Consider the following 19069-nt stretch of genomic DNA (forward strand, 5'->3'; position numbering starts at 1 on the left):
TCTTTGTTGTTTTTCTTTGCTTCCTTTACCAAGGATTTCTCATAATCTGCCTTTGCCTGCCTAATCTCCTTTGTGACTTGGTCACAGACCAACTTAAATCTATCATAGGTTTCCATGTCACCCATTAATTTATATGCATCCCATGCATTTTTCTTCTCAGCCACATGTCTCATTAGTTCATCTGACATCCATTTAGGCTTAAACCTTGAACATTATTTCTTAGTTGGTATGTAAAGCCTAGTAGCTTCCAAGATAAATTCTTTGAATGCTTCCCATTTTGAATTTGCTGTTGGTAACATCATCAGTTGGTCCCACCATATAGAATTTAAATACTGTCTGAGACCACTGTAGTTACCTCTTTGAGTAAATCCCACATCAGCTCACTGTGATCACTGCCACCTAGTGGTTCCTTTATCTGCAGATTCTTAATGCATGAAGAATCACTACTGATAATCAGATCAAGAGTATTACTCCCTCTAGTTGCCTCCCAAACATGATGTAGAAAACAATCATTCAATAAATCCACAAAAGCCTTCCTAGTGTGTGAGTGACCAACCCACAAATTACAGTCAATATCTGGGAAATTAAAATCCCCCATTATAAGACTCTCTGATTTACTGGCCCATTCTATTTCCCTGTACAGTTCCTTATTAAACTCATCAGAGTCATTAGGCCTATAACACACTCCTACTCTCAATTTTGATCTCCCAATGCTTATGTCACACCAAACTGACTCGACACTGCACTGTCCAGCGATGTCGATTGGCTTCACTTCCTTGGATTTTATGTGTTTCTTAACTAATTGCAGAACCCCTTCTCCCTTCCTATCTTGTCTATCCTTCCCGTACACATTGTACTCCCCAAATTCCAGTTCTGCATTCCTTATATCTGTGTGACACCATATCTCTGATATCCCAACAATATCTGCCTTTGATGTTCTGAGCAATACCTCAAATTCATCAAATTTATTTACCAAAAAACATTTGGTGTACATGCAAGTATACATGCACCTGTTCCTATTCTTAGCTACCCTAACACAACCCGTGTGTTTACCTGTACCGCAATGACTCCCAGCAGGCTCTGAAATACCCTGCATCTAGTTTTCCAGCCTGTTGTTCATTCCAATAGAAGCAGTGCAAGAATCACTTTCACCTCTGCCAGTGGCTACTGTTAATCTATGAGTCCTTGTATCCTCCCCCAAACTAGCAGTTTTCCGACCCACCGAACACTGCCTCGATAGCATCGGCAAATATTCTTGCAAGCTTTCTATTTAATTGTATCCTATCCCTTTAGAAGCAGTCTCTCCTGTTAACAAGTACAGACAAGGCTGAAAAAAAATTCTACCCCTTGAGCCTTGCACAATCTTTCCAGGGCCGAATTTATCGACAAGGCTCTCATCATATACTCCCTCCTATCATGTCTGGGCAGAATTGCAGACACTTTCAAATTCAACCCTAATTCATGGCTTTTTTTCAACAGTGACCTGTACTTGTTAAATAATTCTGCCGGTCTCCTACTCTTAATTTCATTAGTGCCAATGTGTACAACAATATCACCCTTTGTGCCCTTAAAAGATGATATCTGCTCTACAATGTCATCAACATTTGCCCCTGGCAGACATACCCTGCTCCTGTTCCACCTATCGTTTTTACATAGCATGTTCCCCATTTCCCCGACAATAGAGTCACCAACAACTGCTAGTTCCTGTAAGACCAGCGCATTCTGCCTTGGGGGTTGCCACTGTGTTGCTTGATGATCAAGTGCAAGCTCTGGCGTTGATGTGGACACTGAAAGCTTGATGGGCCCCTCAATTTAGATCCTTCGAGGGCATCCACCCTGTCCTTCAAGCTCTCATATAGGCCCATAACAATGCTGAGTTGTCGCCTCATTTCCTCACACTCCTTACATCGCACACATCCCCCTTGGCAATATCATGTCCCGTACCTGATTGCTCCACAAACATCAAGCAAACACTGCATTTTAAAAGGCTGTGATTCAGAGGGCAACTGCCCCCCCTCCGTTCTCCCCTGAGCCACAGCACTCCATTTAGCTTGAGCCTTTTGCTTTGCTGCTCTAGTCTGAGTCATGATTCCGATTCAATTTCAATTTCAGTACAAAATTATAACCATAAACTTGTATCCCAACGTAGTTGTAACACTATATAATATCTATATATATTTTTTAAGTGTCAAGTATTATGTTCGAGTTTCTTTATATAAGTTCCATATAAAGTTATGTATTAATTAATTATGTTACATTCGTAAAATCTAAGTCATTATATGTATTTAATTAAAAGTACAATTTAATTGCCGATGAAGTTCAACAAGATTAATAAATTTGCTGATTAATTGATAATATTATATACTATACTAAGCTAACGCTATCTAGTTCGGGATATAATGTTGTATCGTATAACAATGGCAGCAAGTTACGAACGGTAACTCTACGGACAATTATATATTATTTAACTTCCAAAATCTCGCTGTCTCAATTCAGAATAAATCAAGGATCTTGCCTAGGTCTATAAGCTACTTACAGAAAATAATTTAATATAACAATTGGTCAATAAAGCGGCTAACTATAGCTAAAAAACGTCCGGTTCGCCAGCTCTGCAAAATTTGTAAAAAATGTGGATTGGATACGCTTACCGAGACTAAGTAAAAACCTACAAAATCATACATTAAAATTTAAGCTAAGTATCGTAACTAGGAATATAGAGCTACTCTAGAAAATAATATGCCAATTCAAGCCAATTGAAATTAATAAAACAGAAAAAACTTCTCTATGTTCCTCAGCCATAAAAACTTCTCCTGGCTACTCTCTCATTCCCTGGAGTATTTTTCAACCTCAGAAATTAAGCAGCATTTAAACCAATCCTCAAAGAGAGATGTTGTTATCCATGCTCTCTGGTTCGATCAGAAATAATCGAGCAGGGTGGCTTGATTGATGCCCTTAAATGCACGAGGATTTCCAGAATGGTACACAAGCAGTGGTTTTAATCTGTAATCTCCCACTGCATTTAGACCAAGCAAGAGCATGGCCTTATCTTCTGACGCCTTGAAACCTGGCATTCTATTTTCCTCTTTGGTAATGTATGTTCAATCTGGCATTTTTTTCCAATACAGAGCAGTCTCATCAATGTTAAAAATTTGCTGGGTTGAATAGTTCATCAATACGTTTTTCCAACACATCACAAAATTTCTCTGTAGCTGCAGAATCTGCAATGACGACCTCACCACATACTTTAACGTTGTGGAATCCAGCGCAATGCTTTAACCTAATAAACCACCCATTGCTTGCCACGAACCTGGGTTGGGGTTCACCGTACTTATCCTTAGTATCTTTATAAATACTTGTTGTTTTGCTTGAATGGTCATTAGACTCAGGGGCACTTGCTTCTGAATCTGATTTTCCATCCATATTATTAATAGCTTTTCCATCTTTGATATAGCACCTGAACGCTGTTTTGTGATCACTGTTGATCTTAAGTGCATTGATCCTTTGACATGTTCTTTTATACGAGCACTGTCCTTTAAAATAGTATTCACTGTTGAAGTAGCGAGACGTAATTCCCTTGCAATAGATGACAAACTTTGTCCTGCTTCATACTTCTTAATCATTTTCATCTTCATTTCTAAATCCTTCAGCATTGTAATAGGTAAATAGGAATGAAGAGAAGTTTCTGAAAATTTGTTTTTTATATGATTGGAAATTCATTCATAGATTATATGAATCTATGATTGGAGATTTCAGTGAAGGGGAACACATTTCACAATAATAGCGTAAAAAACCCACACAATTGCAGTTATCGCAAATGCAATAAGATCGAGTTTACTACCCATTTATAATTAGATGCAGTAACAGAAAAGCTCAATAAACCAGAAAGTGCAAATCGTTTTTATTAGCATTAGCATTAGTAGAGGCATTTGACGCAAGAAAGCAAGCTTATGCAGCATCAGCCAAAAAAAAAAAATAAAGTAAAATAAATAAATAAAAAATAACTACTTCCACTTCACCCCTCTGTTCGTTCAAAATACCTGTCCAGCTGAGCCTTAAACTTATTTAGGCTATCAACTTCTACGACAAGGGATGGAAGTCTGTTCCACCTACCAACCACCCGCTGGCTAAAGGCAAATTTCCGCACATCTACCTTACATCTGTCTTTCCTCAATTTGAACTTATGCCCTCTCAGGTGATTATTCTGAGCAAGAGGAAGAATCCCATCAGCATTGAGCATGCTCAAACCATTCAAGGCTTTGTACACCTCTATCAGATCACCTCACTGGTGCCTAGTCTCCAGACACTGTAATTCGCAAAACTTAAGCCTTTCTTCGTAAGAGTACCCCTTTGTTCCATTCACTAATCTTGTTGCTCTTCTCTGTACTCATTCCAGCAGCTCTACATCCTTCTTGAAATGAGGCCTCCAGACCTGTATACAGTACTCTAGGTGTGGCCTGACCATTGCCTTATACAAGGGAATAATCACCTCCTTATCCCTGCTAGAAAAATTCCTATATATCATTGACAATACACCATGAGCTACTCTTGCAGCCCGTCTGCACTGCTCAGAGAACTTCATATCTGCCTGCACAACCACCCCCAGGTCCCTTTCATTCTCTACCACTGTAAGTGTAGTACCACAGAGTTGATACGTTGCTCTGGGGTTGCTGTTTCCCATATGTAGTACTTTACATTTGTCAATGTTAAACTTCATTTTCCACCTCTCAGCCCATCTGCTCAACCTTTCCAGATCCTGTTGCAGCAGCATAGTGTCAGTAGTGTCCTTGACAACCCTGCCAACCTTCGTATCGTCTGCAAACGTGGACATTAAGCTTGATATACCATCATCAATATCATTTATAAATACAGAGAACAGTAAAGTACCCAATACTGAACCCTGAGGGACTCCACTAATAACATTAGTCCACGATGAGCAGTGTCCATTGATTACCACTCTCTGCCTTCTCCCCCTCAACCGCCCCTTTATCCATAGCAGCAATTTGCCTCCAATGCCACACTGCTCCAATTTGTGCAGCAGTCTTCCATGTGCAACAGTATCAAAAGCCTTTCTAAGATCCAAGTATATAATATCAAAGTTATTCCCTGCATCCAGTTCTTTTGTGACTGCATCATAGTATCCAATCAAATTGGTCAGGCAAGACTTCCCCTTAACAAAACCATGCTGTGTCCGAGCTATAACTGAAGTCTTGTCTAGATGATCCTGCAGTGCTTCTTTAACCAGTGCCTCCATTAATTTTCCGGGAACAGAAGTTAAACTCACAGGTCTATAATTACTTGTGTCAGCCTTTGATCCTCCCTTGTGAATTGGAGTCACATTTGCACATCTCCAGTCCATGGGTACCTCCCCTGAGTCCAAGGAAGCTCTCATAATTATGGCTAAGGGTTTGCTTACTTCCTTTGCTGCCTCCTTTAATATAACTGGATAGATCCCATCCACCCCAGGTGCCTTTCTTGTGTTTATCTTCAACAATTTCTCCTCCACTTTACTCCCAGTTATTTCAAGATTCTCCAGCTTACTGCTAGAGTTGAATACACCTCTGGCATTCCCCTCGCTGAATAACTCCTCATGTGTGAATGTCGATGCAAAATATTCATGTAGTTTGTTAGCTACCTGAGCAGGGTCATCAACAGTTGACCCATCGATATCAAGTGGACCAATCTGATTCATCCCCTTCCTTCTAGAGTTTACCTAAGTAAAGAACTCTTTGCTGTTTTTCTTCGCATCCCTTGCCAAGGATCTCTCGTAATCTGCCTTCGCCTGCCTAACCTCCTTTGTAACTTGGTTACAGATCAACTTGTATCTATCATAGGCTTCTGTGTCACGTGTTAATTTGTATGTATCCCATGCATTTTTCTTCTCTGCCATATGCCTCATTAGTTCATCTGACATCCATTTAGGCCTAAACCTTGAACAATATTTCTTAGTTGGTATGTAAAGCCTAGTAGCTTGCAAGATATTGTTTTATGGTCGTGACCTCCAAAAACGTGCTTTAGAAAAATATTACATAGGCATTCAAAATTAATTCTTATAATGGGAACCAATATGTTACTCTGTTCACATTACAATATTTTCATGAAACCTCCATTTATTTCTACAGGATGCAAAATACATTTCCACAATTTTTTTAAGTTTGCACCGGCAGGCATAAACTTAAGTAAAGTCGAATTTACTTAAGTCGAGTATTATGTACGTCAGGGAGTTTCTGTATAGTATATCTACTCTGTACACGTTGTACTCCCCATATTCAAATTCTGCATTCCTTATATCTGTGTAACACCACGTCTCTGATATCCCAACAATGTTCACATTTGATGTCTTGACAAACACTTCAAATTCATTAAGTTTATTTACCATTTTTCTGGCATTAAATGCAAAAATACATGCACCTGTTCTTACTCTTAGTTACCCTAACACAGCCCATGTATTTACTTGTTTCATGATGACTAGTGGTGAGCTGTGAATTTTTTAACAATGCACTCACAGTTTTTCCGACTTTCTACCGAGTAAATTTGATCAGTCACTAAAGTGATGTCATCCGCAGCTTCCATCAGAGGCGCTACTAGTAGTATGATTAGAACGTGTGATGCATCTTTTGACCGATATGATATCATGAGTCAGGGGCAGATTCAAGGGGGTGTACAGATGGGGGTTTATTACCCCCATAACCATGCGTATAAGTGAATGTGTAAAACATTCCTAGGTTTATCAAAAAAAAAAAAAAAACTTAAAAACATGGTTGTCATGCCTCCCCCTTACGATGTTAACTGGATATGATGGTGTGTGGAGTTGTAACATTTTAGAATTTTTGAATAGTATGATGTCACAATCATACTTCCTGAAGTTACTACTGCAGTAAGTATGATTGCAACAATACAAATATTTTCCAACATATTTATTTTTTTTTTCATCTCGGATTTTTGTTACATTCCATTGTTAGGTGTCGTATGGATCTCTTATATTAGTTATCATAAATCCATTGTATCTTGTCTTCCAGAAATTATGAAAATTTGTGAATCTTCAATAAAATAAAAGCTCTTTTATTTCATAATCAATATATACAATTCAAAATACCTAAAAGAAATGAGATGTTTCACATAAACCATCTACTGTGTATCCTCACATAAACCATCTACTGTGTATCCTTGTTTTGTTTTTTTAACAACTAAGGAAATAAAATGGATACATTTTTTTCATGATAAAATTTTAATATTGTGAATAAAAAATAACATGAATTATTTCCCATATCAAAAATAACATAAAAACTATTACAAAACATTCCACAATATAAAAACAAATATTACATAAAAAACAAACTTTCTAGAAAAGACAGGACAGGAAGGGAGGAGGGGTCATGCTGTTAGTTAAGAAAGACATAATATCTAAGGAAGTGCATCCAATTGATGTGGGTGGACAATGCAAGGTTGAGTCTGTTTGGTGTGACATAAGCACTGGGAAAGGAAAAATGAGAATAGGTGTGTGTTATAGGCCTAATGTATCTGATGAGTATAATGAGCAATTGTGCAGAGAAATAGAGTGGGCCAGTAAATTAGAGTGTCTTATAATGGGGGTTTTTAATTTCCAGGATACTGATTGGAATTTGTGGGTTGGTCAATCACACACTAGCAAGGCTTTTGTGGATTTATTTTGGTGCCTCCGTAGCCAGGTGGGCAGGAGCAGCAGCAGTGCGTAGCACATGCTTCTTGATTAGACCGGGATTCGAGCCCGTGAGCTACCAAATACGGAGGATGCGGAAAGGTCAGGGAATGACCACCACATATCCCCAGAGCAATATGGCCATAGTTGCTAATGCTCCTAAATAATAACAACATTTTGTGGATTTATTGGATGATTGTTTTCTACAGTAGCATGTTCGGGAGGCAACTAGAAGATTATTTTGTTATTTGGTTTTTAGGAGCATTAGCAACTAAGGCCATATTGCTCCGGGATATGCGGTGGTCATTCCCTGACCTTTCCGCATCATCCGTATTTGGTGGTGACGGGCTCGAACCCCGGTCTAATCAAGAAGCGTGTGCTACGCACTGCTGCTCCTTCCCACCTGGCTACGGAGGCGCCTAGGCAACTAGAAGGAGTAATACTCTTGATCTGATTATCAGTAGTGATTCTTCATGCATCAAGAATCTGCAGATAAAGGAACCACTAGGTGGCAGTGATCACAGTGTGCTGAAGTCGGATTTACTCAAAGAGGTAACTACCATCAAGGGTAAAGGGAAAGGTGTTTCTTTCGTAAAGGTGACTACAGTGGTCTGAGACAGTATTTAAATTCTATACGGTGGAACCAACTGATGATGTTACCAACAGCAAATTCAAAATGGGAAGCATTCAAAGAATTAATCTTGGAAGCTACTAGGCTTTTCATACCAACAAAGAAATATTGTTCAAGATTTAGGCCTAAATCTATGACAGATGAACTAATTAGACATGTGACAGAGAATAAAAATGCATGGAATACATATAAATTAACATGTGATACAGAAGCCTATAATAGATATAAGCTGGTCTGTAATCAAGCTACAAAGGAGGTTGGGCAGGGGAGGCACATTAAGAGAAATCTTTGGAAAAGGATGCAAAGAAAAACAGCAGAGTTCTTTACTTATGTAAACTCTAGAAGGAATGGGATGAATCAGATTGGTCCATTTGATATTGATGGTTCAACTGTTGATGATCCTGCTCAGGTAGCTAACAAAATAAATGAATATTTGCATCGACATTCACACATGAGGAGTTATTCAGGGAGGGGAATGCTAGAGGTACAGTCAGGCCTCGTATAACACGTGTTTACATTAAACGAATTCGATCATACATGATTTATAAATAAGGGAACGATATCTTATATAACACGAACCAAATTCGCTTATGCATGATTTGCCTTTGTGTTTACAAGAAATGGCAGTCGAACGCAGAATCACCCCAACCGAACGCAATACGATAGGAATGAAAAGAAGATTCTGAGAAAATGTATTTATGTTTTTTATATCAGTGAAGGGGAAACACATTTCACCATAATAAGGTAAAAACCCACACAATTCCAGCTATCGGTATTATCGCAAATGCAATTAGATCGAGTTTACTACCAGTTTGTAACAGATTCCACTAGCAGAAACGCAACTGGAAATTGTTTTTATTGTTTTATGGCAGTAACCCCTAGAAATGTGCTTTAGTAAAATGGAGGTGTTAATAATGTATCTCTGCCTTTATGTTGTTGTTTATTCAGTTGCTACACACGCACAGTTTTGTTTATGTGTATCAAGCATGCCTCCTCGTTTTGTAATTGTGCTTTATTCCCTAAAAATGAGTAAAATACTTGAAATGTGTGAAAAGGAAGCGTCTTGGTGAAGACACTGCAGATTCAGAGAGAAAAAGAAAAGCAATATCGATAAACAGAAGCGGACTGCGTCAAAAATTCTTACCCGGGAAAATTTATAGTGGCCTCATACTAAGGTTTATGGCCAAAATCACACCGGCCTCTGGCCCACAGGGGTTTCCCCGGTAAGGCTTATGGCCAGTCCGCCACTGTCGATAGCGAAAAAATATGAAACTGTGAAACGCTTTGAGCGAAATGAAAGACCATGTGATATTGCACGTGCTACAGACCTAAATGAGGCAACGCCGAGAATTACAAAGAATGCAGAGAAAATAAAAACAACTTGGATAGCAGGAACAACTCAAAGTGTAATTAAAATCCATTAGATTAAGACACAAAGAATTGGAAGAGATGGAACGGCTGTCGTCTGTTTGGATAAAAAATCAAACAAAAAATAAGTTTTCTTACGATAGAAGCAAAAGCATTAGCAATATTTTATTACGTAAGAGTCATAATAAAATACGTAAGTATTTTTTTACGATTATTTATTGTGTTTGTTAATGTTTTGGTTACAAATGTGTGTTCAATCTTGGGTGAACACCTAATCCTATTTTTCCCATAGAGCCTGTTGTTTATATTGCACGAGGGTTTCTAGGAACACAACTATCGTGCTATAAGAGGACTGACTGTATATTCAACTCTGGCAGGAAGCTAGAAAATCTTGTAATAACTGAGAGTAAAGTGGAGGAGAAATTGTTGAAGATAAACACAAGAAAGGAACCTGGGGTGGAATCTATCCAGTTATATTAAAGGAGGCGGCAAAGGCAGTAAGCAAACCCTTAGCCATAATTATGAGTGTTTCCCTGGACTCAGGGAAGGTACCCATGGACTGGAGATGTGCAAATGTGACCCCAATCCACTAAGGAGGATCAAAGGGAGACACAGGTAATTACAGACCTGTTAGTTTTACTTCTACTCCAGGGAAATTAATGGAGCCACTGGTTAAAGAAGCATTGCAGGATCATCTAGACAAGACTTCAGTTATAGCTCAGACACAGCATGGGTTTGTTAAGGGGAAGTCTTGTCTGACTAATTTGATTGGATACTATGTAGTCACAAAGGAAATGGATGCAAAGAATAACTTTGATATCATATATTTGGATCTTAGAAAAGCCTTTGATACTGTTGCACATGGAAGACAGGGGCACAAATAAGTAGTGTGGCATTGGAGGCAAATTAGCAGTAGAGCTGTTGGAACAAGTAGCATTAGTAGAGGCATATGATGCAAAAAAGCAAGCTTATGCAGCATCAACAAAAAAAAAAAAAAAAAAAAAACACTTCCATTTCACCCCTTCGTTCATTCAAAATACCTGTCCAGCTGAGCCTTAAATTTATTTAGGCTATCAACTTCTACAACAATGGATGGAAGTCTGTTCCACCAACCAACTACCCGCCGGCTAAAAGCAAACTTCCGCACATCTCTACTACATCTGTCTTTCCTCAATTTGAATTTATGCCCTCTCAAGTGATTATTCTGAGCAAGAGGAAGAATCTCATCGGCATTGAGCACGCTCAAACCATTCAAGGCTTTATACACCTCTATCAGATCACCTCGCCAGTGCCTAGTCTCCAGACACTGCATAAATTGCTGCTATGGATAAAGGGATGGTTGAGTGGGAGAAGACAGAGAGTGGTAATCAATGGACACTGCTCTTCGTGGTTTAATGTTATTAGTGGAGTCCCTCAGGGTTCAGTGTTGGGTCCATTGTTGTTTTCTGTATTTATAAATGATATTGATGATGGTATATCAAGCTTAATGTCCAAGTTTGCAGACAATACAAAGGTTGGCAGGGTTGTTAAGGACACTAATGATAGTACGCTGCTGCAACAGGATCTGGAAAGGTTGAGCAGATGGGCTGAGAGGTGGCAAATGAAGTTTAAATTGACAAATGTAAAGTACTACATATGGGAAGCAGTAATCCCAGAGTAATGTATCAACTCTGTGGTACCACACTGACAGTGGTAGAGAATGAAAAGGAGTTGGGAGTAATTGTGTAGACAGACATGAATTTTTCTGAGCAGTGCAGATGGTCTGCAAGAGTAGTTCATGGTGTCTTGTCAATGATATACAGGAATTTTTCTAGCAGGGATAAAGAGGTGATTATAAAGCTTGTATAAATCAATGGTTAGACCACTCCTTGAGTACTGTATACAGGTCTGGAGGCCTCACTTTAAGAAGGATGTAGAGCTGTTGGAACAAGTACAGAGAAGGACAACAAGATTAGAGAATGGAACAAAGGGTTGCTCTTACGAAGAAAGGCTTAAGTTTTGAAAATTAGTGTCTGGAGACTGCAAGGTGATCTGATTGAGGTGGATAAAGCCTTGAATGGTCTGAGCATGCTCAATTCGGATGGGATTCTTCCTCTTGCTCAGAATAATCGCCTGAGAGGGCATAAATTCAAATTTAGGAAAGACGGTTGTAGGATAGATGTGCGGAAGTTTGCCTTTAGCCAGTGGGTGGTTGATTGGTGGAACAAACTTCCATCTGTCGTTATAGAAGTTGATAGCTTAAATAGATTCAAGGCAGAACTTGACAAACACTTGGAGCGGGTGGATGGATGAAATAAGGGTTTTTTTTTTTTTTTTTGGTTGATGCCATATAAGCTTGCTTTCTTGCATCATGTGCCTTTGCTAATGCTAATGCTAATGCTAAAAAGTACACAAAAATCACAGATTACATGAAAAAAAAAATTATTACACAAATATTCAAGAAAAATTTATTCTAAAAATTGCCATATACAATTTACTTCTTTATTAATATTTGTTGCTGATCTACTGCTTTGCTCAATTGCTGAGTGATGATTACAGAGGAATGATTTGACGTAACAATCTGGATCAAATTGAAGTAATGGTTTTCCATTTAGATGTATGGTCATCGTAATCTGCAACATGTTTAATTGTCAACATTATTCATTCATTTATTTATTCACTCAATATTTTTCATTACGCTGAAAGCTCACTCAGCTTCAGTACTGCTAACCACAATGGTCTCAAAAGTATTTCTGGCTTTCTTAATTGAAAAGGGAAATTCACTCGATTTTAAAGATAAACTGTCTTTGACAAAATCTCTAAAATCATTAATTTTTATTTCACGCTTTATCAGAAAACTTAAATTTCTTATTCGGTTTTCACTGTCTTGCCACCAAGATGAAAGTTCTTTCATATTCCACAATTTCGGGTAGCACATGTTTAAAATTTCTTTCAATAGTATTGTTATTTTCTTTATTTAATTTAAAATCAATATGTTGCGTTAATAACTCATCCTTTAAGAATAAAACAACGCATTTAATAACTTGTCACAAGGTATTTTTTTACTTTCGATTTTGATTCCTTCAAATTCTTTCCCTTCAAGAATTTTTCAAATTAGCAATAGCATTGGTAGTTTGAATAATTAATTTATCTGCTTTTACCATAGTGATTATGTAAAACTTCTGAAAGGTAAGAGAGCTCCTGTAGGATATCGATCATTAGTGCTAAATGGTTAAGAAATTCCAGATTTAAAAGTTGATTTAATAATCCAGAATATTTAACTTCTGATTCAAAATGTTTGCACAAAGCGGGATAATTCCTCCAACCTGCAAGCTACAAGATGTTCATCATGGTCCGACACATGACCAATCTTTATAGTTTCCACATCAAGTTCTTTGGCAATCTTCCTTAATTTGCACTGGTTTTTTGGAGATTGGTGATACAGTTTTTTTTGTAATTATTGCCTGTATGCCATTATATTTTAGAACATTTTCTACACAGTGAAAGCCTCAACAAAGTTTTAAAATCTGCCAACATTTCATCTTAGTAAAGTTTATATAATATCTTAGTTACCTTTGAATACTATGCAAAATGTCGGAATCACATGGATATTCAGCTACTGTGACTAAGTAAACATAGACAGGAGAAATTTACTGGAAGGCGTGGATCATTCACTTCTCCGAAAAACATATGCCTGTTTGTCGGAGTAAAAGGGAAATACAACACAGGTTAACCAGAGGTTATTATCCGTGTCGGGAATTTTCTTAGTCCTCCGACTGGCTATGAAACGCATATTGACTAGCGTTTTAAGGACACCACTAACATTGTGAAACGGTAATCCTTTTCATCCTTAATTCGTGCTTTCTAATTGCCTAAAAGCCAGAGGTAAGAAAACAATGCATACGAAGTTGTCTCTGCTAATTCGTCGTTGTAACATGTTGTTGTTGGGTTTTTAGGAGCATTAGCAACTAAGGCCATATTGCTCCAGGGATATACGGTGGTCATTCTCTAACCTTTCCACATTCTCCGTATTTGATGGTCACGGGCTCGAACCCCAGTCTAATCAAGAAGCGTGTGCTACGCACTGCTGCTCCTGGCCACTTGGCTATGGAGGCGCCAATGTTTATCACATGGAAATTTTCTTTGTTCAACGGAAACTATTTTAAATGCAATTACCAAGTGGAATTCAAAAAAATTCCCTATAAAGAAGCTGGTTAAACAGAGATCTGACTGTAAATAAATTAAAAAATGAAGCAATTTTAAAATACGTAAATGATTGATTGTGCCATTAAAATGCTGGGGATGGGGGCTCCACTCTGCCCCACCGTAGTTTTGGCTTTGGATACTCAATAATTGCATTCAGGATTTCATTTGTAAAATAAATGATCGCAAATTTTCAAAAAAATATAACAATGGGCTCTCGCGAGCCTATGCAAGCCCACTATAGCTTACCAGTGATGATGACTCCCAGCAGTCCTTGAAATCTTTGGAACCTTGCTTTTCAGGCTACTGCTCGTTCCAAGAGAAGCAGTGGAAAAAATCACTTTCACTTCTCCCTGCAGTTATTGTTGATCTATTTTTCTGTGTATCCCCTGATGCTAGAAGTTTTCCAACTCACCTGACACTGTCTTGATAGCATCAGCAAATATTCTTGCACCCTTTCTATTTAACTGTATCCCATCCCTGTAGAAGGAGTTTCTCCTATTAACAAGCACAGACCATGCTGAGAAACCTATACCCCCGTGAGCCTTTGCACAATCTCTCCAGGGATGAACTGATTGACAAAGCTCTCATCATATACTCCCTCCTATCATTTCTAGGGAGAAGTGTCGACACTCTCAAATTTAACCATAACTCATGACTTTTTTTCCAACATACCTGTACTTGTTAAGTAAGTCTGCAGATGTCCTACTGTTAATGTCATTAGTGTGAATATGTATAACAATATCACCTTTTGCACTCTTAAAAGATGATATCTGCTTCATAACTTTATTATTATTATTAGCCATATGCTACACCAGCCAAAAAAAAAATTTCTGAATTACCCTGAGAAAGAGAGAGAGAGAGAGAGAGAGAGAGAGAGAGAGAGAAAACAAGAGTCAGAAGTAGAAGGGAATCACCAAGAATAGAAGGATGATGATATCCAGCTCAGGACCCTGTGTGTGTCAAGCCCATACCCAGATGTGAACCCCTGGGGTTAAAAAGAAATTACTTCATCATCTTTTGTCCCTGGCAGTCACTGAATGGTTCTGCTGGCAGCAGAACCAACTTTGAAACAAAGTTGCCTTCCAATAACTCCATTCGAGGCAACTAACAATGTTACACAGAAGTCCAATGTTGACTTCGGTTATTCCCCCCCCCGTTTACTCGCAGTTTTTTTTTTTTAATGTCGCTTAATTATTAGAGGTTCACTTTTTCCATGGGATTCAAAAGTTCTGTTTTTTTAATTGCATATAATTTTAGTTCTTCTGAATCACTTCAATGAATTAGCCATACAGTTATGGATGTAAACTTTACTATCATATAAAAATGTCATAAATCTTTAAAACTTGATGCCAGTGCTAAAACGCTTTCTTATATGCCATTGCTAACTGTTTGTTAAGATAGTGCTGAAAAAAAAAAAGAAAAATACTTCATGTTTCATTAGAGACAAAAATATTAAGCTTTTATTTATCAAATTTTGTTCTTACCTCAAAAGTGTATCATCATCAGCCAACACGAACCATGATTTCTTTCTCAGATTACTATTACTTGCTACATCTTTTAAAATAGACATTGTCTTTGTGCAGTGACCACGAGAAACATTAACAATACCCAAACTGACAGTTGGAATAGATTTATCCTGTACATTGCTATAAAAAACTACATTATTCTTCCCTTTGGCCCATGTATCTTGTACTACAGACACTACAGAAATAAAATAGAACAGAAGACTTAATCACTGTTGATAAATAAAATAAAATATATAGCAAAGATTATAATGTAACATTATTCTTACCATTTTTATAATAAAAGCTTTTGTACTGTCTCTAAAAATAAATAAAAATTCTTTACTGACTGTGCTACTCATCTGTTTATATTTAAAACTAAAACAACATTCAGAAAACACATTCTTAGCCAAGGATTTCCAATCTTAATAAAGATGATAAGTCTAACATGTAGGCAGATAGTAAAATGATAATACTTATTACATTAATTGCATCAACATTGTGAATTTGTGAAAATATAATTAAAAGGCTTTGTTAATGAAAAAAAGAGCACATTGTTAATTAAATTTAATTTTTAATTGTGAAGTGGTGAGACATCATATATGTCTGCTACAACTGCAGAGTAGTTACTACTCTGTGGATACAACCTCGTTTGAAGTTGTTTAGTAGTTAGCACAACTGGATGTTTCACACCATAAGTGTTCAGTTTCACGATGGCTATGTACGAGGATGAATAGCACAATTACAAAAACTACTAGATATTAGTAAGGGTGGGGGATGATACTGGATGGATTTTTCTCAGATGATTTTAATTAATTTTTGTATTAGTACTGGCAAATGATGCAAAAAAAGCAAGCTTATACAGTATCGATAAAAAAAAAAAAGTTTCTCTTAGTTCTTCATTGAATTTATTCAAGCTATCCAATTCCATGACATCAGATGGAAGTTTGTTCCAGCAATCAACCACCTGCTGGCTATTGGTAAACTTTAGCACATCTATTCTGACCATACTTCCTCAATTTGAATTTATATGCCTTCATGTGCATAGTCAAAACAAGGGAGAAAAAATCCCATCAGCATTTAGCTCTCTCTCAATGCATTCAAAGCCTTAAACACCTCAATCAGATCACCTCACAGGTGCCTAGTCTCCAGATGCTGCAATTTGCAGAACTGAAGCCTTTCTTGGTAAGAGCATCCCTTCAATCCCTTCACCAATCGTGTTGCCCCTCTCTGTATCCACTGCAGCAACTCTACATCCTTCCTAAAATGAGGCCTCCAGACCTGTGTACAGAACTCAAGATGACAGAATACTAAATTTCTATTAGAAAAGCTTTTACTTCTTCACACACCACCCAAATTCTGGAGAGTTCCTTTCCACAACTGAGCCAACAAAGCTCTGTATAGGTAATAAGATCAGAAAGCGATGCTTGAAGATCATCTAAAAGTATTTTTAGAAATCGCTTATTTAGGGATTTAACTTTAACAATGACTTCAAGACATCCTATATAACTTCTTTTTGATTTTTCATTCATGAATACAAGGCCTCAATATTAGCATTAGCATTAGTAGAGGCATATGATGCAAAAAAGCAAGCTTATACAGCATCAGCCAAAAAAAAAAATAAAAAACCCTTCACATTTCACTGATCCATTCATTCCAGATATTTGTCTACTTCTGTCTTGAATTTATTTAAGCTATCAATTTCCACAACAACAACAACAACAGATGTTTGTTCCAGCAACCAACTACCCGCTGGCTAAAGGCAAACTTCATCATCATCATTCTACTCTTCCGTTTGGCACGGGTTGAGTCCCTATTTAGACATCGTCCTCCACTGTTGTCGATTTCTTGAATCTTGCATCATTTGTTGATAACTCTGAAAGCCTGTGTTTTCCTTTAGGCATTGGAGCCATTCTCTTTTGGGTCTTCCTGGTGGTCTCTTATCTCCAATTCTTCCTGTCAATACTACATTAGACAGCCTATGCTGTTTCATCCGGTTCACTTCCAAACCACTGAAGTTGTTTTTTGTAGATCTGCTCTATTATTCTGCATTCAAAATTTGGATCTCTCCTTACTTGTTCATTAGTTTTATGTTCTCTCCAATTTGTTTTATTGATTTTCCTTAGATTTTCCCAAAGGGAAATCAAAGGAAAATTTGATTTTCCTTTCCTCATTTCAAATGACATTTTTTGCCTTTCTTTCTTATTTATTCTCCAATTCTCTGATCCATAAGTTGCTGTGGGTATGATGAAAGTTTCATATAGTTTAATTTTTAGACTATTTGAGATTTTATTGCTCTTTCATATGTTTTTGGGTTTGTTCATGTTTGTCCATCCGATGTTCAGTCTGTGATTAATTTGGTCAATATTACTTAGGTTTCCAGTTATTAGAGAGACCAGGTATAAAAATTTTTGTACTTGTTCTATTTGTTGATTTTGGATGTTTATGTTTATGTCTTCTATGTTTTTTCCAATTTGCATTACTTTGGTTTTATTTATATTAATATTAATTCCATAATTGTTGATTGCTTTATCGATGTTTGTTAATATTTCTTTTAGTTGTTCTTTGGTTTCTGTTAAAACTACAATATCATCTGCATATTTTATGTGATTTATATATTTTCCATTTATTATTGTGCCTCTTTTTTCTTCTACTGATTCCATTAGTTCTTCTAGGTAGCTATTAAATAGATATGGGGATAAAAGGGCATCCCTGCATGACTCCTTTCTCTATTTCAAATTTCTCTGTTTTAAGGTTGTTGAATTTTACTATTGCTCTTGTATTTTTGAAGAAATTATTTACAAACATGATTATTTCATGATAAAGTGGGATTTTTTGTAGTTGCTTCAGTAAATTTTCTCTGTTTACAGAGTCAAATGCCTACTTGAAATCAATGAAGCATAGATAGTTTCTTCTTATTCCAATATTTTTTTGCAATGATGTTTAGCGTGAATATTTGGTCTATTGTTGATCTGCCTTTTTTAAATCCTGCTTGTTCTTCCCTTATTGTTTCTTCATATGTTTTAAGTATCCTATTTTGTAAGATCCTTATAAATATTTTATATACAGTGGATTCCGGTTATTTGGGCCACCGATTAATCGGGGCAGCCATTTATTTGGGGCAAATCTTAAAAAACAGAACCCAATCGAGAAAATAGCCAGGGTTTACTTCAGTTAATTGGGATAACATGCCATTTAATCGGGGGAGGAGACCGCCACTGGAGATTACCCTACAATTGTCTCCGGCCAAACCACATGGTACAGTCGGATTTCTGGAGGTCACAACCATAAAATAATAAAAATAATTAGTAGTCACCTGTTTACTGGGCTTTTCTGTTAGTGAAAGTTTACTATCTATCACCAACGGATAGTAAACTTGATCTTATTGAATTTGCGATAATACTGACAGCTGGAATTCTGTGGGTTATTATGGTGAAATGTGTTTACACTTCCATGGAATCTTCAATCATATAAAAAAATTAATTTTCAGAATCTTCTCTCCATTCCTATTTTTAAAGCTTCATAATTTGTTACTCCGTTCTCGCCTGCGCGTATCGTGTTACTTGTAATTTGTGTGTGCCGTGTTCTTTGTTATTGATTGCTTATCTTTTTACTGTTTTAAATTTTAACCCCCACCCACAAATGTCAGCGAACAGAAATGTCAACCAGTTAGTTATGTATATACTACAGTGCGTAGTATGTACATAA

At 37.1% G+C, this 19069-nt stretch overlaps 1 protein-coding gene across 2 annotated transcripts in view; it reads right to left on the bottom strand.

The window, feature by feature from the left end:
* Positions 1-19069, bottom strand: part of LOC150076548 (beta-1,3-glucosyltransferase) — a 377468-nt gene that overhangs the window by 60236 nt on the left and 298163 nt on the right. For both annotated transcript variants that reach the window (XM_090387063.1, XM_090387062.1), the window contains exon 10: positions 15344-15560. In XM_090387063.1, the coding sequence (XP_090243189.1) occupies positions 15344-15560 (217 nt within the window). The remainder of the gene's footprint in view (positions 1-15343; positions 15561-19069) is intronic.

This window comes from Mastigoproctus giganteus, chromosome 13 (genome assembly GCF_048544385.1).
Source record: "Mastigoproctus giganteus isolate SK-2022 chromosome 13, ASM4854438v1, whole genome shotgun sequence".
Classification (NCBI taxonomy): Eukaryota; Metazoa; Arthropoda; class Arachnida; order Uropygi; family Thelyphonidae; genus Mastigoproctus; species Mastigoproctus giganteus.